This window comes from Myotis yumanensis, unplaced genomic scaffold (assembly GCF_028538775.1).
Source record: "Myotis yumanensis isolate MYYU_CA2020_CCGP unplaced genomic scaffold, mMyoYum1.0.hap1 SCAF_4, whole genome shotgun sequence".
Lineage (NCBI taxonomy): Eukaryota > Metazoa > Chordata > Mammalia > Chiroptera > Vespertilionidae > Myotis > Myotis yumanensis.
In genome coordinates this window covers 78,191,127-78,211,441 of record NW_027223755.1, presented here as the reverse complement: position 1 = coordinate 78,211,441, position 20,315 = coordinate 78,191,127, and the positions used below count along the sequence as shown (strand labels likewise).

General features: G+C 47.3%; 1 protein-coding gene across 1 annotated transcript in view; it reads right to left on the bottom strand.

The window, feature by feature from the left end:
* The window catches only part of MYH16 (myosin heavy chain 16), a 54,806-nt gene extending 35,828 nt beyond the window's left edge, over positions 1 to 18,978 (bottom strand). Inside the window, exons 1-17 of the mRNA XM_070412578.1 lie at positions 18,769 to 18,978; positions 16,519 to 16,662; positions 13,744 to 13,900; positions 13,081 to 13,108; positions 12,499 to 12,595; positions 11,845 to 11,937; positions 11,255 to 11,318; positions 10,907 to 11,005; positions 9,380 to 9,483; positions 8,816 to 8,954; positions 8,177 to 8,445; positions 6,392 to 6,562; positions 4,511 to 4,690; positions 2,652 to 2,778; positions 1,768 to 1,826; positions 772 to 859; positions 281 to 398 (exon numbers count right to left, since the gene is read on the bottom strand). Of these exons, the coding sequence (XP_070268679.1) occupies positions 281 to 398; positions 772 to 859; positions 1,768 to 1,826; positions 2,652 to 2,778; positions 4,511 to 4,690; positions 6,392 to 6,562; positions 8,177 to 8,445; positions 8,816 to 8,954; positions 9,380 to 9,483; positions 10,907 to 11,005; positions 11,255 to 11,318; positions 11,845 to 11,937; positions 12,499 to 12,595; positions 13,081 to 13,108; positions 13,744 to 13,900; positions 16,519 to 16,662; positions 18,769 to 18,978 (2,147 nt within the window). The remainder of the gene's footprint in view (positions 1 to 280; positions 399 to 771; positions 860 to 1,767; positions 1,827 to 2,651; positions 2,779 to 4,510; positions 4,691 to 6,391; positions 6,563 to 8,176; positions 8,446 to 8,815; positions 8,955 to 9,379; positions 9,484 to 10,906; positions 11,006 to 11,254; positions 11,319 to 11,844; positions 11,938 to 12,498; positions 12,596 to 13,080; positions 13,109 to 13,743; positions 13,901 to 16,518; positions 16,663 to 18,768) is intronic.
* Between the last annotated feature and the right edge of the window lie 1,337 nt (positions 18,979 to 20,315).

Here is a 20,315-nt window from a genome sequence, read left to right as displayed (position 1 = left end):
ACTGCCCTTACTCATTGGTTGAAGGCTGCTCCTGGGGAGGCATTAATTCCTAATACTTTCAGCCTGCCAAGTAGCAAAGTAGGCCCCAGCAGCCCGAGAAAGCCCTCAGGCAAAGAAATGCAGGTGATGGCAGTTGAAATGTGGGCCAATGTGTAGTGAAGTAGAGATAGTGAGGCAGCATACGTCTTTGTACCCACAGTGTCTGTGACAATCGGATTATATTTGTCAATAGTCAATCCCTGGAAATTGTCAAGGTTTCTGGGGCATACCACTCACTCACCTCTGTTTGAACTCTGGGTATTGCAGCCTGTTTGGGAAGCCCTTCCTGCAAATACGGATACCTTCCAGGACTCCATTGCAAGCCAGCTGGTGCATGATTAGGTGGGCATCCACCACACCTGCCAAGAGGGAGGGCACAGGATGGGGAGTCACTACTCTATGGTGGGACAGGCCACTTCTTGCCACTTAAGAAGACTGAACTGAGTATCCACATCATCAACCCTAGTCTCCTCCTATCACTGCCCAGGGGTCCCTGTTCCCCACAATTCAGCAAAGTCCCAAAGGCTCTCCTGAGGGTGACTTCTGTCTGGGTGGACACCACTCTGCTGTACAAAGCAGCTAGAACACAATTTTTGGATTATCCATTGTTGGGGATTCTTTCATGCCCCATTTAGCCCCAATCATTCCTGGTTATTGGACTTAATTTGGAGCAAACACCAAATTCACAGCTCCTGAGAACTTTCAGCAGGGATACACGTCCCCATGATATACCTGATTGCTTGAACTCATTAGGCACAATACAGCGGACAAAATGAGGGGCAGTGCTGTGGAGGGTGGTCATCAGCTTATTCAATTGCTCCTGGGGAATGGAGGAAAAATTAAAATGAAGAGTGAGTAAATTTGGCACTGGTGTTGCAGGACACCTACACTCATTAGAGGTATTTATTTAGTTTAATTAATTAAATTAAAATTAAAATCCAGTTCTTTCAATCACAGCATCCACTTTCAAGTACTTACTAGCTACATATGGATAATGGCTACCATATTGGACATCATGTTGGAAAGAAGAGAACATTTCTGTCATGTGTAATGTTCTGTTGGTTAGCAGTGCTCTCAGAGGTCCAGTGACTTGCCTAAGGTGACATGATTTACAAGAAGCAGGGCCTCTTCTGATTCAGTGCTGGATCATTATAAAATCTTGACAGTAAAAGGAGCCATAGTGCCTGTGTGTGGACCAAACCCTGTCCATTGTTAACCTCCCTACTAAACAGTTCCTCCTCCTCTGCCTGGATCCTCCAATGAGGTGACCCACTCTGCCTTAGGACAGCTGATTCTTGGGAAATATTAAAATCTTTCTTTGTGTAACATCTCCTCATTGGCTGCACTTCTGCACTTTAGAACATGTTTCCAGTAATGCCCAAACTTTGTGGAAGAAGACATGCCAACTAACTCTAGGGCACAAGAGCTGCTTAGACATTGATATTTCCACTTGTCATGTTGGGCAAGTCCCGTCATTCTCTGGGTTTCAGTCTGAAACAACACAACTAGACTGGACCATATCTGAGGTTCTTTTCTCCTCTACTGTCCTGTGGTCCTGTGACCCCTTCAGAAGGAAACAGACTCCTCAAATGCAAGAGGCAACCATAGTCATAGAAATGAAATTATCCTGTCCTTGGTTGTGAGGTGGCAGCCATACCACCATACCATTGAAAGGAGAGGGGTAGGTGCACTGAATGCAAGGTGGACTCTGGGGCAGCCCCTACTTACCCTGTAGAAGTTGGAGACTGTCATGAAGGAGGAACCTCTCTTCTGCTTCTTGCTTCCAGCTGAGAAAGAGAGACAATACGTTTCACATCAGCACCCAGCATGGGAGGCTGTCTCAAGGATATGCATTCTCTGGCTTTAAAAACTTTTTGGGACTCGTTAAGGTGGGGTCCTCCCATCAGGAAAATGAGATCTATCAGGGAGTGGGCCAATGGCTGACTGTGACATAATTGCCAAAAGAAGTACTGTGCTCCTTGGAGAGAGTGTAGCCCTTGGTGATTTAGGGCTGGCACAAGCGGACAAACTATTCCCATCACCTGGGGAAGAGGAAGAGCACACAGACCACCTGAAGAATTGCATGTTGGTGGTGAAAACATCTCTGAGCCAAAGGAGATTTGCAGTTCTTGCCCCACTGAGTGGCAGCCCAGTTGGGCCACTCTCACCCAGAGTGTTCCCCTATGGGCCACACAACCTAGACTGGGCTGGAGGTAAGGCGGGGCTTGGCATTTGCCTCAGACAAAGGCAAGCAGGGAGCAGAAAATAAGCACAGAGCTTCTGGGCATCAGCTTTTCCAAAGCAGCGTTGTTCCACCTACAGGTGATATGGACCGGATGATTGATTCAGTTGATGAAAGCTCTCAGGTTGCATCTGCATCCCTCTATGGTAGTATCCTCCATGGCCTACCTTAAGCAACATGCCATCCACCCATCCATCCACCCATCCATCCATCCATCCATCCATCCATCCATCCATCCATCTATCCATCTATCCATCCATCCATTCATCCATCCAGAGTTGAATGAAAAAGTTTTTTTTTTTCCCTTTCCTTTTGGCCACAAAAGGGCATCAACATAGGGAGACTGGACACAAAAAGGGTTCAGCCATACCTGGAGCTTCCTCTTCTTTGAAGAGAATGGCCAGGATTGACAATGTCGATTTCTGGAATAAGCCCACCACTGTTTCATTCAGGGGGTCTTTGTTTTTCTCTAGCCAGCCTGTGATGTTGTAACCCACCTGGAAAAGGGAAAATGCCAGTAATTATATTTCTACCTATAACTCTACCTACTCTCAGTTCCCAAGACCAATCTCCCATCTCCTGGTACTTCCATTCTTGTCCCAATGACTCCCTGGAGTCTTAGGATATCCCACATAGAGGTCCCATCATCTGCTTTCTTGGGCATTTGCAGTTTACCTGTCTAGGACACCCAATTTCTGGTCTTTGCCCACGAACCAGGACTCCCAGCTGCTCTCTGCTGGGCTGTGACCTTATCTTGCATGTATTGCTTTGCTGGCCACATCGAGCTTTCCTGACCACTGGATCTTCTTCTTCTCAGGTGATATGGTATTACTGTCAGTGACTGGTTTCCCTGTGAGAGCATTTGGTCTCTCCTTGCTGAGAAGCACATATACCCTGGGCCATTGCCTGGTGGAATGGTAGGGGGCTTCACTTATCTATTTCTGGGGGCTCCATTGTGTCCAGGTAATTGGAAATCCACAAATTTATATTTCCCATTTGCCATGTGGCAGCAGCAGGAGAGGCAAAGAGGAAGGAGCCTTTCAGATCCTTCCATTGAGTATTGAGAAACAAGGGAGCAGACGAGAACCCCAAAAGTTTGGGTTTCTTATGTCCTATAGAGCATAGATGTTTGTCATCTCCAGGCTTTATTTTAGAGCCTTCTTGGAAGTGCAGAGTCCCCATTTGACTTTGAATATTCCATTGCTTCTCATTTCAGTGCGGGAGATGGGTGGAACACTGCAATTCAGCCCCAAGCCTGCTGTTTGCTCTAGATCAGTGGTTCTCAACCTTCCTAATGCCGAGACCCTTTAATACAATTCTTCATGTTGTGGTGACCCCCAGCCATAAAATTATTTTCGTTGCTACTTCATAGCTGTAATTTTGCTACTGTTATGAATCATAATGTAAATATCTGATATGCAGGATGTATTTAGGCGACCCTTTGGGGGTCATGACCCACAGGTTGAGAACCACTGCTCTAGATGTTGGCACTATTCATTTTGTGAGTAATTGACATTGTTATGGTTGATGAGATTATAAAATCTTGGTCCCAATGCTCAATCCAACAGCAGCTTTCCTGGTGGCTCTGGTGCTGAGGCTACTGTTTCCTGCAGTTAAACCCAAGGAGGGTCAATAAACTCTAGTGGTAACAGGAACATTGGCATTTATGGCAATACTGAAATCCCAAGGAAGCCAAAGATTCTTATAAACTGGATGGACAAATGTTGTCTCCCCTATGAATTATTCAAATAGAACCAGCGTCCTGCTTGCACTTAATTTCCCCCTTCCCTGAGGACTGGGATTGTCATGAGTGAAAAGCCACTTCAGAGATGTCACCTTGTTGGTTTGGCAGCCACAGGCTTTCAGAGGGATGAGTTAATCATTGAGGAAATGATTAATGGGCTCATGGAATTTTTTTTCAAGTGTTCTCATTTCTGACCAAGACTGAAGTTCACCTGTCAAACCAACGGCCATATATCATGGTGTGGCCCTGGCAGTTCTGAGGGTAAAAACTGTTGGTCACTCCCTAGCAGGCATCCTCGGCTGGATATCTTTTGAATTCTCAGATGCAGTGATGAAGTATGAACTGGAGTTTATGTCAATGAGCTGATCACCCTGTTTTATCGTGGGTGTACTAGTTGGAGGCAGGAAGCCTCAGGGAGGGTGTGTCAGGACCTATTATAGGAAGAAGAAACAGCAGCCAGTAGGTGGCCACAGGATAATACTCACAGTGCCTGCATAGTGGACGAGCTCAAAGTGGGCCTCAGCCCCTTTGCCCTTTCCTCCCTTGGGTTTGAGGAAGTTGTTGGACTTGCCCAGATGGTTGTCATATAGAGCTGCCTTGAATGTGGCATCGGTGGCCTTGGGGAACACACACTGCTCCTCCAAGATGGAGAAGATGCCCATGGGCTAAAAGAGAAGAGGAATGGACAGCGTTAGAGGAGGCCACAGGATCACAAAGGGGACACTTTGGTGTTGGCCTGGGGTTGGTGGGAGGGGTGCCTCACACGCCCATGTGTCCAGGAAGCAGAACTCTGGGAATGATGCCTGGCACGTCATGGTCTGGTCTTCGCATGGCCATTTAAACTTGAAAGAGGCTAGAATTCATGTAGTCCAGTAGAAGGGAAGACAAGTCTGAAGGGAGCAGATAGCTCCCCAGATGTTAACCCCATCCATACAGTGGTGCTAGGTAGGTTTGGCACTCAGAAAAAGGGTGAAATCAGTAACACCTGACCTCTCTGTGTTTAATTTATCTGCTTTTATCTACTCCTCCTCAATGACATTCCTGACTACCCAGGGGCCTCATGTTGTTCTAGGTCTCTGCTTACACAAAAAAGGGTGCTCATAAATGTTATTAGTGCCTTAATATTCCCCCTCCTATGGGAAGTCTGGATATTTAAAGAAGACTTCTGGAAGAGGGCAATGCTTAACCCCAAAGCTCAAGCATGAGAACATTCCATGCTCTGTGACAGCTGAACAGGGAGATATTTGCAGGTGTTGGGGGTGGATGAATCATGCATGCAGCCTGATTTTGGAGACTCTGTTTTCCTGGAGGGTTAAAGCTGAGCCCACATTGGAGACCCCTGGCTATCTTTAAAAATACAGATTTTTATTGATTTCAGAGAGGAAGGGAGAGGAAGAGATAGAAACATCAATGATGAGAAAGAATCATTGATCATGGCTGCCTCCTCCTGCATGCCCTCCACTGGGGATTGAGCCTGAAACCCAGGCATGTACCCTGACCAGGAATTGAACGATGACCTCCTGGTTCATAGATCAACACTCAACCACCGAGCCACACTGGCCGGGCACCCCTGGCTATCTTGATGATAGATTTTCTATGATGGGCTTAAGGATGAGCCTAAGAGATAAGATATGTTCTGTCTTTTTAAAAATTTTTTAACTTTTCACTTTGATATAATTTTAGGCTTGCAAAAATAATGTAAAACATTCCTAAATATCCTTCATCCAACTTCTCCAAATGTTAACATAAGTTACTCTGTACAATAATGAAAACCAAGAAATTAACATTGGTGTAATACTATGAACAGACTTTGTTCAAATTTCATCTATCCCATTAATGTCCTTTTTCTATCCCTTTTCCGAATTTAATCAAAGAACATCTATTCTTGAACTAGGCCATTTGCTAAACCAACATAATCCCTATTGTGTGATTACAGGAGAGACAATTAGATTGCCTGGGTTAGAGCCCAATTTTTCCACTCATAGGTTGTATGACCTTGGACAAGTGACTTCCCTTCTCTGTGCCTCAATGTTCCCCTATGTGAAATGGTTATAATAATTTATTCCCCACATATGGTAGCTTGTGATGATCCAGTGAGTTAAGGCAGGCAACAGCCCAACTAACCATGGTCACTCTACTCACTGATATACCCATTTTGCAGAGAGGAAGCTAGAGGTCAGAGCCAAGCATGTCAAATCCACAATATTGACATGCTTGGGTCAGGCCAACCAAAGTCATCAGCAGTATTGCTGACTGCCCCGAATCCAGGTTCCGTCTCCCTGCAGACCCCAGTGAAATTCCCTCCTGATGTGAACTCTGGTCAGGGCCTGGTCTCTCTCCAAGCCACTCCTTTGAGGAGCAGTTACCTTTTCCAGGAGGTCAATGCAGGCCTGCAGGTCGAGGCCAAAGTCTATGAAGACCCATTCGATGCCTTCCCTCTTGTACTCCTCCTGCTCCAGCACAAACATGTGGTGGTTGAAGAACTGTTGCAGCTTCTCGTTGGTGAAGTTGATGCACAGCTGCTCAAAGCTGTTGAACTGTCAGGAGGACAAAAAGAGCGGTCTCAGCCCAGACCCTGACAGAGCCTTTCCCAGGACCAAAAGATGAGCCACAAGCAGAGCTAAAATCTGCCAAGGGCCAATCCGTATCGGGCACTGTACCAAATGCCTTAACACCGATCACCTTGTCAGTGGCCCCATCAGCCTTGTGAGAAGCCCTTCTCTGTTACCCTCCCTACAAAGACGAAACAGCTCGAGCGTGTGCCCCTGGACACACAGCACTGCCAGGACCCAAACATAGGCAGCCAGACTCTGGCCTGTGTAGTTAACAAAAATGTTTGTGGAAAGAACCATTTTCTTTCCAGGGATGGAAATCATTTGAGATGTTTTTATAGATCTGACCCTGTTCTGCCTTATGACAGTTCTCTCTCTGTGTAGTTTATCTCATTCCTCATCTGTAGAATGAAGGGATTTGAGGAATTTATAAGCCTTAAAAAAAAAAAAAAAGCCAGAGACTACTTTCTCTGAATGAAACCCTATGCTGAAGCCTCATGAAAAACAAGTTTAAGTGGAGATGCCATTGAAATCACAGTGCAATATACATGCCTCAGACCCTGGGCTAAGATGCATTTTCTCAAAAAACTTACAAGGCAAGAATGGTTGGAGTTCCCATTTATAGATGGGGAAACAGAGGCACATACAGCTTGGAAATGGCCAAGCTGAGATTTGATTTCTGTTTGTTCATTGCACACACTCTGCTATAGGCACAGGGTGTCCTCTTTCTTCCCTAGTCCACTCCTGCTGACTGTCAGTGGCTGGCCAGGACTCTAGGGAGCACAGTTTAGACACTTTAAGGCTCTTTCTACCTCTGAAATGAACTTATTCTATTGTAGACAGCAGCCAGATTATCCTTCTAGAACCTGAAAGAAATTGGGCTAAGCTGTTTTTTGTTTTTTGTTTTCAAATCCATCTGTGGCTAGTAGAAATCTTAGAATAATAGGATAGCAGAGCTGAAATGAACCTTAGAGATCATCTCCTCCAGCCTGTTCATTTTAGAGTTGAGAAAACTGAGCCTCAGAGAGGCGTAGACACTTTCCTAAAGCAACACAACCAGTTGACGGACACCCTGAGTTCAGAATCAGTCTACTGACTCCTAAAAGTGCAGCTTCCAATTATAGAGGAAAAATCTTCCTGACCCATAATATGCGTCTCATTTCTGTGGGCAAGAAGTGGGAGGCCACTAATGTGTTGGCAAATCAGCTCTCTCTTTGCCTCTCAATCTCTCTCTGTATCAAAAAAAAAAAGGCAAAAAAACAAGAGCCTGATTTGTAGTGTTGGCCAATTTCCATGGTATAAATACACCAGGGCCATATATCAACATGATGTCAACTGGCTCACAAAACTCCAGAAAATGTAGCAATCAGCTCTTGTGAGCCAGTACAGTCTGGCTCCAGCACACCTCTCGTTCTGTCCATTATCATTCTTTATGACTAGGCAAATGGAGATGAACCTTTCTGGAGGCCAAAAGTCGGAGACCCAGGAGCAAACTGAAATTGACCCATTCCAGGTCCAAGGTGACATGGTGGTGAAAAGTAGCTTATAAAGGGAGGATGGCCACCCCAAAGCAGAAATAAAAGGCAAAGCCAGGCACACCTCAAAGATCTCAAAGCCGGCAATATCCAGCACCCCGATGAAAAACTGCCTCTGCATCTTGGTGTCCAAGGTCTTGTTGATCCTGACCACCAACCACTTGAACATCTTGTCGTAGACAGCCTTGCCCAGTGCCCCAATGGAGTTGTTGCATTGTTCCATGTTCTGGCCCTTTTGCACAAACTCGTTGCCTACTTTGACCCGAGGCCTGGTGATGCCCTTCTGGAGTTCCCCGGAATTGAGACCCATGAGATGGGCGACTTTGTCAGCCACTGAGCAGGGATGGAAAAAAAAAACAGGTGAGTGAAAGAAAGATGGTGCCCTGACATGGAGAAACTTAGTATGGTCTATTTTGGTGTGATAGGAGGTGAGGGGAGGGTGGAGAAAACCGATGGTGCCATTGAGAAAACAGGGGTCTGAGATGGTTTCCACAATGCCTCAAGGTCAAGTGGCAAAGCAGAGTATAGAAACCAAAATCATGTCTCTGATTCTCTGTCATTTCTCTCTGAGAATATAAGTGTCTGGACATACCAGGAACATTCTTGGTTTACAGCATGTCTCTGAAATGGCACGAAGCCCTGGAGAGCAGTGAGCCCTGCCACTGGCTGCCTCCTGCCTGAGTGGCCCCAGCTCAACACCTACCCTCGGTGGTGTCCACTTCAGCTTGCTCCTCTCTGGGCTTCTGCTTGAACTTCATGTTGCCAAAGTGCATGATGCCCCCAGTCAGCTTATAAACGCCAAGCTTCTCCTCGGCGCTGAAGCCCAGCACATCAAAGGCAACCTGCAAGGCCACAGGGAGGAGAAAGCCAAGAACTTCCTGGCTTCTCATTCACAACACTGCCACCGTATGGACTCTAGAGGTCAGGCACACCCTGGTCAGCGAGGCCCGTTTTTCTCCAAGGAGCCAGACTATTTGTTTAACCTCTCTGGCCTCTGCAAAATGGAACGTCTAGCAGGACTGAAAACAGAAAACGAATGGGTGGAGTACATGGCCCCCTGAAGTCCCTATGGAATTCTAGTTCAGTACTGCAAAGAGAAACTGCTTGCTGTGACAGGCTTGGGAGGAATGCCCAGGGAAGAATCTGGGTTGCTGCCTGACAATTCTTAGGGGGACCTCCACCCCAATTCTGATGGTAGTACATGCAGGCCCCCAAAGTTTCCGTCTTGATTCTCTTTATCTTTCCCCAGCCACACCCACCCACTTACATCTGTGATCAGCAGCTCCTCCCCGTCGTCCATGTTTTCTACCGAGGTGACACCCTGGCTCATCCAGTTGTACTCCTTAGGGTTGGGGACCAGCAGCAAAGTCTCTGCCAAGAGCAGAAAAGTTAACAGCTTGGTGACGCATACTTTCTTCTCTTTCATTTGTAACCAACATCTCTAAATGCCTCTCATGTGCCAGGCATGGGGGGTTACAGAGCTGAGTAAGACATGGTCCCTTCCCTCTGGAATCACCTCCAGAGCCATGAAGGGACTTGAACAGGGTCACATGAGGAGCTTGAGAGTGGGCAGAGTGTCTCGGGGACTTGGTTGGGTCCTCTGTCACTTGACCCTGTTTCTGGCTCCTAGTATGCACTCAGTAGATATTTTTGGAATAAGTGAATTCATATTTTTCACCGTCCTCTTTCCTGCAGAGAGCAGGTCAGACTCTAAGGCAGAAGGGAACACATGGTTGCAGTGGGCAATAATAATTACTTCATATTGGGGCGTTGTTGTTTTCACAAATATCTTTACTTCCATTTTTCTTCAAATGTGTGTCCCTGTTGGTCTTTGTTTTTTTTTCACTTTTGGAAGAGACATGGGTGCAAGAAACACTTGTCCTTTCTTTCATCTTTACTATCTAGAAAAACTACAGCTCAAGAATGAAGATAGGCATTAGGGCTTGGTGGAGAGTGTGGTAAACAGGAGAGCCTAAGCTCCATCCAAAGGGGCCATCACCATTCAACTGTCCTGATTAGTCCCACAAAAGAGAGCAGGCCCATAGCTACCAGATCTTCTGCTATTCCAGGAAAACCAGGAAATTGGGTTTTTATGTGAAGTCTCCCAAAATCAAAATGCCATCCATTAATTAAAAGTTCACTGTATTGAACAAATAAAGCCCACCTGGGGGTGGGGGTGGTGTCCAGTGCCTTAGTCTCTGGCTGGGTCAGGAGGTGTGTATATGGAAGATTGAGACTTTATTCCTCTCCTCCCCCTGCATTTACATCCCGTGCAGGTCTACCAAGGACAATTGAGGCCGTTGGTGCCTGTCCAAGGGCACCCAGCTGAGTGGATGAGTTCACTCTGCTTGCTGAGCAGTGCACTCACTGTCAGCTGTCCGCCCCCTCGCCCCCCTGCCGCCCCACCCCCCCCCCCCGCCCCAGAGAATAGCCTGTTGTTATTGCACAGACAAGCACTGGCAGGGCTAACTGTGGTCTTTGGCTGACCTCTCTGCTGCTGTCTGAGTATTGAGCCCAGAGGCAGCAGGTCTAAGACACAAGAAGTGTAAAGCTCCATATCTCAGCCATGAGTTTCAAAGCCCCATCTGTGAAATGAGTTAAGCCTCATAAGGCTGTTGCGAAGATGAGATGTGAGTGGAACCTTGAGAACATTTCCTGTAACCTACTCACATAATTCTAAAGTAAAGGGATTCCGGCAGAACCATGGGCTCTGCACATGGAAATTTGTTTCGTTATTGAAAAAAAAAGGGAAACGTGAGTTAAGGAGAAGGCAGACAGACATAAAGCTCTTTACCAATAAGCTCAGGTTTCTTGTTAGAGAGAATCTGGTAGAAAATGTGGTAGCCCCTCTCAGCTGCTTGCTGTGAGATGACACGAGATTTCTCTAAGAGATCTGGAACAGAATAAGCAACATGCCTGTAAGTTCCCCCGCTTCTGCCTGGAGTGCAGGGTTCCTCTCCATAAAGCCCAGTGCCATAGCCAGTCATGGGCTCATTCTTCCCTCTCCCCTAGACACACAGCCTCAGGGGGCCTGACTGCAGGTGGAGGCCAGACGGGCTGGGCATGAGGCAGGCTACGCTCAGGAGAGCCCCACACTTGATGTAATGTTGCTGGAAGAACCCTCCGAAAGGGCCTGACTCACAGCTCTCGATGTCAGCTCCAGCCAGTTTGCCCGTAGTTCCAAAGTGGATCCGGATGAACTTGCCCTGAGCAGGGAGGAGAGAGGCGGGTCGTGAGGGAAGGTGTCGTTCTAGAGCAACAAGTGGCCCGAGTTTGGCCACAGCCACTCAGTGACAGCCCCTGAATTCAGAGGGCCCTCGGGGAGTGTAACTGGGGCAGACGCGGCCGTGGTCTGAGTTGTGGATGTCCCATGCAGGTGGGCAGGGGAGGTGGACGGGTTTTGGAGCTCAATCTTGTATCTGTGGGGTAGCCTGTAGATTGGGGTGGGGGTTCACAGCTTCCAGATATTGCAAATCTCTGGCTCCTCTGTCTGACTTCACAGCCCCAACATCACTGTGTTCCCAAGTCTCTGCGTTCAAGCCCCTTGATTTATGTACTGATAGGGGCTCTGTTTGATATAGACCCTGACTGATAGAAGTCTCTGAGAAGACGATGTGACTTGCCTCATCCCATGGGTGTGTTTAAATCAGCCCCAATTTACTTACCTGGAATGGGGTGAGGGTACCTGTCCCGCCACCCCCAGGGCCCACAGTTGCCGCTGCTCACACTTACAAAGCGAGAGGAGTTGTTGTTCCTGGTGGTCTTGGCGTTCCCGAAAGCCTCCAGCACGGGGTTGGCCTGGATGATTTGATCCTCCAGGGACCCCTGCCCCAGAGAGAAACACCATGTGGGTTGGCCTGTGGGCTACTGCCTGGGGATTCAGGGCTTTCACATGACAGTGTCTTGTGTGTTAGGAATCAGGATGGAAACAGGTTAGGAAGGCTGGGAAGTTGGGGCTGGAGGGGACCTGGAAGGAGGGCCACTGCCTGATGACTACCCCCCGCCCCCTGCAGCCCCTGATATTGGAGGGGCACCTGGCAGATGCTAGGCCTTGATTCTTTGCTGCTGTTTCCTCACTGCTCTTGGTGGAGAGACCCCTGAGTGACCTGAGCTGGTGTCTCTCTCCCAACCTTCCTTTTCTTGTCAGCTTTTGTCAGCCACCACTGGCACAGCTAATGCTCTTTGTGCCCCAGGGCCTGCGTGTAAGATGTGGCCGAGGCAGCAGAACTCATCCTGTGTGAGGAGACCTGGGCCTGCAGTCACCTTCTCCCTGTGTGACCCCACCCAGGTCACTTCTCTCCAAGCCGCAGTCTTCTTATCTGTAAAATGGGCCTAACCCACAGGGCAGGCACTGCTACGTGTGACAGGATGCCCAGGCCACCTTACCTTCCCATCCGAGGACTGTTTGCCAGTTCCTCCGATATTGGCAAAGTACTGGATGACCTTCTTCGTGTTCTCAGTCTTGCCAGCACCAGATTCTCCACTGTGGGTGGAAACGGGAGCCGACAAGTGAAGCACATAGAGGGGAGTAGCAGCAGAGAAGTAGAGCAATAAAAGGTGCAGGCTGAGCGTGATCACATTTCACACTTCAGCTATGACAGACAATGGGGGGCTTAGGAACATGGAGGCTCCCCTTGGTTTAGCAGGTGCAGATTTACTAGTCCTGCTAAACCTACTTGCTGTCTACAGATTTCTATACAAGGTCCCACCAATTAATTTAAGAAGGCTTAATTACACATATAAAATACAGACCTAGTTATATCTATACTAGAGGCCCAGTGCACGGAATTTGTGCACTGGTAGGATCCCTAGCGGCTGCTGGCTGCCGGCTGGGGCCTCCCACCGCCCCGGCCAGCACTGCTCCCTAGTTCCCTGGTGAACTCCTGGAGGAACTCCTGGTCAAGGGGACAATTTGCATACTACACTTTTATTATATAGGATTTACGGAGGGACAGAAGGGACACTTACGTGATTAGCATAGACTGATTTTCACGATCTGCAGGGAAGAAAACAGCAATTGGAAGATGTAATTAAGGAAACTTAGAAACTTAGACATTTGGCATCATCTTTGCCACCCACCCTGCATCCCACCAACTTGGAGGGTGGCCATAGAAGCTAGGTGAGTCGGAAAACCCAGCATCCTGTGGGGTCAATGGTGACATGCTTGCCTCTGCATCAAACATCCTTGCAGAAAGGGCCAAGAATTGACCAGCCACCCTGTTTCTACCAGCACCATCCCAAAAAGCTACCCCATAATAAAAAAAAAAAAGAAATGATAATAAAAATTACTTCTGGGGTCTCTGTACTGTATGGCAGAGATCATAGAGGGAATGGTTAAATGTTGACTTGAGTTCTGGGCAAGTTACTTAACTTGGCAACCTGGCTTTTGTGATGCTTAAATGAGATAGGGCATGAAGTAGGGCTGGTACTCAGCAGATGCCCAGTGCACTCACTGAGCGCTGGTACCGGGTGTTAATATCACATGCTGTAGCAGCTCAACATTTAGCAAAGAACTTCAACAAGTGGTTCGGGTTGAGCTTGGGTAGCATGTGGCTCTAATGCAGTTGGAGCGACAATAGCAAAGAGAATCTCACCCACCACGAGAGCCCCAACAGGCCCCACCCCACGCACCCATGAGCATGTCATGGTAGGCATTGTCCGAGATGGAGAAGAGGTGGGGCGGCATCTCTGTGCGTTTCTTGCCCTTGTACATGTTGGCCACCCGGGACCCGTAGATGGGCAGCCACCTGTAGGGGTTGACTGTCACGCAGAATAAGCCCGAGTAGGTCTGGTGGGAGGGAAGGAAGATGGTTAGCTGGCCCTTCCCTCAACTAGTCCCTTCTCTCTGGACCCCAGCCTGTCATAGAGCAACCTGGCTGGAGGTCCTCTCTGGGGGCAAAATCTATGCCTGAGTCTTTATTCAGTAAGCAAAACAAGTCTTCTCTTTAATATATATTTGTTTTATTTTCTTTTGGTTTAATTATTTGAATAGATAACACAGGCACTGTATGGACACAAAGTTCTCCCAACTGCTCACTGCCCACCCCCTCTTCCCACAAGTCCTTTCTAATACCCACTCCCAAGGTCTCCGATGCAAATACAAACAAATGTCTCACATTCTTATGTCCCACCTTGTTTTTAAAACTAAAGATGGTATTTTACAAAATTGTTTTATATCTTGCTTTCTCCACTTAATATATCTCGGAGAATTTTCCATGAGAGTCCACAGTGAGATTTCTGGGGTATTTTATAGCCATGGAGTGCTCACGGTGTGGGTTTGGTCTATTTATTTTTATTTTATTTTAAAACTAAATTTGTTGGGATGACATTGGTTAATATGATCATGTAGGTTTCGGGTGTGGGTTTCTATGTTACCAGATCTGTATATTGCACTGTGTGCCCACCACCTAACGTCAAATCTTCTCCCATCACCATATATTAGATCCCCATCACCCCCACCCCCTTCCCTCTGGCAAACACCACACTGCTGAGACATCAGCTTCTTTTTTCATCCCAAGGCAATTTTGTAAGAAAATTATCCCATTAAAAAAAAATCAGAAACCAATGGGGTAGTAAAAGAAATGAGCTGAGAGGAGAATAAGTGAGAGCAGGCAAGAGCCAAATCCATGACTAGCCATCCATGGCTTTCAAACTCTCCCTTCTCCTTGCTGGACACTCATATTGATCTGATGTCCCCACTCTGTGCCTCTTCACAGTTCAACTTTAAGACCTTCCACTTTGGTCCAAGTGGGAATACTGCTCCCCCTCCCCCCAACCCACCCCCCGCCTACCAGCCCCAGTTTCTTCTTAGCATAGCTGTGATGTGTTGAGTTTTAAAAGGAATCTTATTAAGAGTTGAAAGTATGATGCACAGTGTCTCATCCTAGGACAACAGCCATTGAATCACTCTTTCAAGCCCTATCTCAGTGTGTGTATGTAGGGGGCGAAGGGGGGGCGGTGGTGTAGGGGGAGGAAGATGTTAGATATTAGCCTGCAAACCTGTTTTGGTCAGAATGAAAAAGAGAGGTTCCCCACCCTCTCTCATAGGAGGGACCTGAGAGGGGAGCTTTTGGGGTTGTGGAGTAGTCCTTGCCCGTCAGTGTTGTTCAATCAGCAACTGAGGTACCTTAAGAGGAGACTCCTTGCCCTGACCCCTTAGCCCAGTGATGGCGAACTTTTTGAGCTCGGCGTGTCAGCATTTTGAAAAACCCTAACTTAACTCTGGTGCCATGTCACATATAGAATTTTTTTGATATTTGCAACCTTAGTAAACAAAGACTTATATTTTTGATATTTATTTTATATATTTAAATACCATTTAACAAAGAAAAATCAACCAAAAAATGAGTTCACGTGTCACCTCTGACACGCGTGTCATAGGTTTGCCATCACTGCCTTAGCCCATACTCCACAGAGCCTATGACATGGTGTGGCCACCCATGGAGAGCAAGGGCCTGGCATCAGAGTGACTCTGATCTAAGCCCCAGCCCTGAGCTTAGCCATCAAGCCCACACAGACATCCTCAGCCCAAACTCCAGGCTCAGTCAAGGAGAATGTGGTTCTTTCTAGACCTGAGGTCCAGTGATGCCATCACTAGTCTCCAGGCCCAGAAAATATCCCCAAGAGCTTTCTAGAGATCTTCCAGCACGGCCTGGGGATTTGAATCTGGGCTAAAGTAGTGTTGAAGTAGGTTGAGGGAAGGAAGCATGCAGCAGCCATCTTGGCTGTCACCACAAATCCTGAGGGGCCTCTGACCTGGAAGGCAGGTCCCACTTCACCTATTCCTACCAGATATGCATCTTTCTGTTTTAGTAAAGACATCTAAAGGGGCAAATGCCAAGACTTCCTTACATCTCATGTTGAATCTAGCCACCAGCACTTTCAGGAAATCATACTTCTGTTTTAGGAGTTCCAAGATGGTCAAGGGACTGATGGTAACCCACTTTGCACACCCTAGCATAGTGCACAATGTTTGTAGAATGAATGCTTGGACGGATGGATATAAAGAAGGAAGAAAAAGGAGAAAGAAAGGAAAAAAGGAAAGAAGGAAGATAAATGGATGGTTGGATAGACAGGGAGGGACTTCTAATCAAGTTATATAAAGTCAGTAGGGGAAAAATGATGTTTTTATTGGAGAGTTTGCAAGGGTGGGGTGGGGAAGATTTCAGGGTGACAGCTCCAGCAAAGGGTATTTCAGCTGCCTGTGGAGATGGTGCCCATCACTGAGATGTTGAAAGCTTGGAGTGGAAGTCCTAATGTGTCAAAAACATGGTCCCTGTGCCCTTGTCTGAGTCATAATGTACATTGGTTGTTGGGGAAGGTAGAGTAGTTGCTCCCTCACATCAGGAGAGGGGCAGAGGATGTGCAGTGCCCACTTCCTTCTCACCCCCAGCCCCAGGCACTCACATAGATCCTCATGTTGGTGTAGCGTTGGCGCAGATTGTCCAGGACACTGGCCTCATTCAAGAAGGTCATGTCCGCCATGTCGCTGGCTTGGTAGAATTTGGGTGGGTTCATCTGCTGGATTTCATCCTTCTTAATAGTGACAGTCTGCGGGGAGATGTCAAGACATAGCAGCACATGAATTAGGGACCAGTACTGTCACAGCCACAGCAGCATCTGGCACAGTTACCGCACACAGATTGGTGTCCTGGCAGGACCTGTAGTCAGGCGTCCAGTGGGCCCAATTCCTGGTCCAGCCATGCCCTACTGTGCAACTTGGGATGGGGAGGGACTTGTGAGGCTATCTGAGCCCTAACTGCCTCCCATCTGAAGTAGGAATGAAAACAGCCCCCATGTCTGGTTTCTGGAAGAATTATGTGAACTTAAATGGGATCATGGAAAAATACCTTGTAAGCTATGGGTTTCCCTCCCTACATTCAGAGCACCTCAGGCCTGTGCTTCTCTTCCTACCAAATCCATCCTGGCAGCTGATCAGAGCTTTCTCATTGGTCCCAGGGACACATTGCAGAGATGTGATTCTTGCTCTCTGCCTTGGGAATTAGTGATGGTTTCTAAATAGCAATGAACTTTTTCATAATAAAAAGACATTCCCCTTGAAAGTAGCAAGCAAAGAAGATAAAGAGAAAGAAGACAACAACGAGTGCTGGGCAGTAGATGTGCAGCACTAAGAATCAGAGCTCCTGGGCACGGCAGGAATTCCTGTCCCCCTTCTGCACCCCAGTGTTTCATCTGTAGATGAAAACTAGCACCAACTCTTAAGTTTCATCATCTGGGACCAGAAAAAAAATCTTTGAGTTGCCTACAGCCCGAGATGTGAGGCTTGAACATACACTTTAATTTTGGGGACTTTTAAAATTTATGAGTCCAGTAGGTAGGTAATTTGAAATCTTGACAGTTTTAGGAAATCCACCCAGTGATGATCACCACCCCTAGTAAATCAAGCTGGGTCCAAAGTGGGGCCTTTGGGGCCCCTTTCTTATGGTTCATCATTTCTTACAACACTGCAGTGCTCTGCCCTTCTGAAAAGTATGTTCCTTCTGAGAATTCGGCTTGATTTTCCTGTTCAAATCCACTTTAATTTGGGCATAGCCTCATCTCTCTCTTGTCACTTCCCTGGAAAGAGGCTGCAAAGTAAAGCTCAGCTATTTCAAAATCTCCTCATGGAAGGTCTCTGGTTTTATGCATGAAATTACCCAAGGACTGACCTCATATTTCCCTTTTGCAGCCCACCATGGAGAGATGGCATAGTGACATAAAGGGGATACAGGTGTTTGCGCCAGATGCTCTAGCTTTGAATCTGCGTTCATCATTGTGACTATGGGCACAAGGGTAAAGTCTCCTTGATCCTACTGCAAACTAGGATCAGTAAATCATATAATAAGGTTATTGAAAGGATTAAATAAAAAATTCTGTGCCTCACCAGGAGTCTATAGCAGGGTAGGGATTTAATAAAATAAACTTTATATTCACCTTCTCAAGTCATCCCTCACAGTCAGACAGTGTGGACTAGCAGAGACTGGTAAACCATCTATATGGTGAAAAAATCTCTAATTTGTACCATTTGTCAATTCCCATGGTGAAAATACTTCTACCATGGCTGACATCAAGCTACTAAAGGTTTAACAACTGGCCGCAAACCCTGAATGTTTAACAGTGAGTCCTTGGAAGCCAGGACAAGACAGCTCAAGCACACCGCCACCACCAGGCAGCAAGGAGACACCATCGATTGCTCATGCAGCTGAAGAGCTCACCCAGGTTGGCCAGAGTGGTCCGAGCCCTGTCTCACATTCCTCGTGCCATCATGGGCCCATAGTGCAACCACTGACGGGTGGGATGCTCACTCTCTTAGGAAACAGGTTCCACATGAGAGCTGTTTGGGACTTTAAAGATGAGCAGCTCCCATGATAATGTCTTATACACATGTACTGTTTCAGAGCATATAGAGTACTTTCCTATGTGCTATCACGTTGGAATCTCTATTGTGAGAGAACCAAAGCTCAGCGAGGAAAAGTGTCTTTCTCAGGGCCACACAGCTTGAGTATCATTGAGTCTGAACTTGAACCCAGCACCTGGGACTCAGTGGCATCTGCTCTTCTTGCCACTCTGACTCCTGAGCAGAAGCACGGACAACAGAGCCTGAGTGTCTGCCACTTCCAAAGCTCGGTTTCATCCTGGAGATTTCTCTCCACTCACCTGGTTGGTGACCGTCTTCACGGTGACTTGGTCGCCCTGTTCAGACTGGATCTCTCCAGCGATGAAGCCCTCCTTCTCGTCTTTGACCCAGCAGGACCTCTTGATGTCGTAGGGCTTGCTCATGGCTTCGAGCCTCTCCTTTTCGGGAGGTGCCAGGAAGGGCATCGGGTCCACATCGTCCCCACATTCACCTTTGTATCCACCAGGCATTGCGGCTTGGCTGAGGGAGGAGCAAGAAGGAACCAAGGATGGGAACCAGGACTTCCCGAGGTGCTGTAGGGGAGAGAAAGCAAGGACAGCTTGTCAAGACTTACGTATGGGCTAAGGCGAATGCCTGAGAGAGGCAGGGGTCCTAATAACTTAGAATAAGCTAATAACTCCTCAGGGTTGTGTACCTCCCCAACCACAAAACATTTCTGCATCTTTTATTGATAAACCCCTCACATTAAGGCCAGACTGGATCATTTTATGGAGAAGAAGACAAGGACCAGGAGAGGTTAAAGCAAGGACGTTTAACCATGAAATAGCATCGGAAAACAATTACCACTTGTTTTCCACCTTCCCTTAAGGTATGAACAGGCCACAAGCCACGGTAGTACTAGAATTGCAGTGGCTTGTCCCCAACAGAAATCACAGCTCTTCTCCTTTTATTTTAGTGTGGTTGCAGGCATCTCAAAATAGTGTTTACCCTCTTCTCAACTTTGAAATTATGGCCTTATTAGACCCTCAGTTGGAGGTTGTTATTTAAACCTGCTAACAAAGAAGTACACTTTTAATTACTATATCACAAATTGATTTTTAATATTTTGATAGCTGTATTTTAATACCATCAGTTTTCTTTGTATCTCTATGGCTCAGCGGTCACAACCTTTCGGACCTCATGGACCACCAGTGGTCCGCGGACCACCGGTTGGCGACCGTTGCAGTCTATGTAGTTTATTCATTTAAAAACACTAATCTGATCAGAGGTCCGTAGGCTTTACTAGACCCGGATACAAATAACTGCCCAGGTTCACTGATTATCTTTCTCAAGATGAGGCCAGCCTGGGGTTAAGCAGAAGTTTCACCAGACCACCAGGAAGGAGGAGCGCTGGGGACTCACAGGGGCCGAGAGGGAAGTCAGGGCGTCACAGGTTGTCTTGGGAGTGAAGAAACTTCTTGAAGTTTTGGGGAAGGTGTGTTCTGAGCCCCTTTGCCAGCAGCGCTATTCTCGAGGCCAGCCTTCACCTTTAAACAACTCCGTGGGAACTGGAGGGTCTCACTACGGTGCCCCTGGCCCCTGCTTGAATTGGGCTGCCCTCGGGAGAGCGCCAGCTTTTCCTGGGAGGGGCCCTGGAAGAAGAGGCTGAGCCAGGACAGGCAAGCAGTGGAGGCAAAGCCAGACACTTTCTCCTCTTCCCACCTCCCTATAGCAGTGATGGCGAACCGTTTGAGCTCGGCGTGTCAGCATTTTGAAAAACCCTAACTTAACTCTGGTGCCGTGTCACATATAGACATTTTTTGATATTTGCAACCATAGTAAAAAAAATTTATATTTTTGATATTTA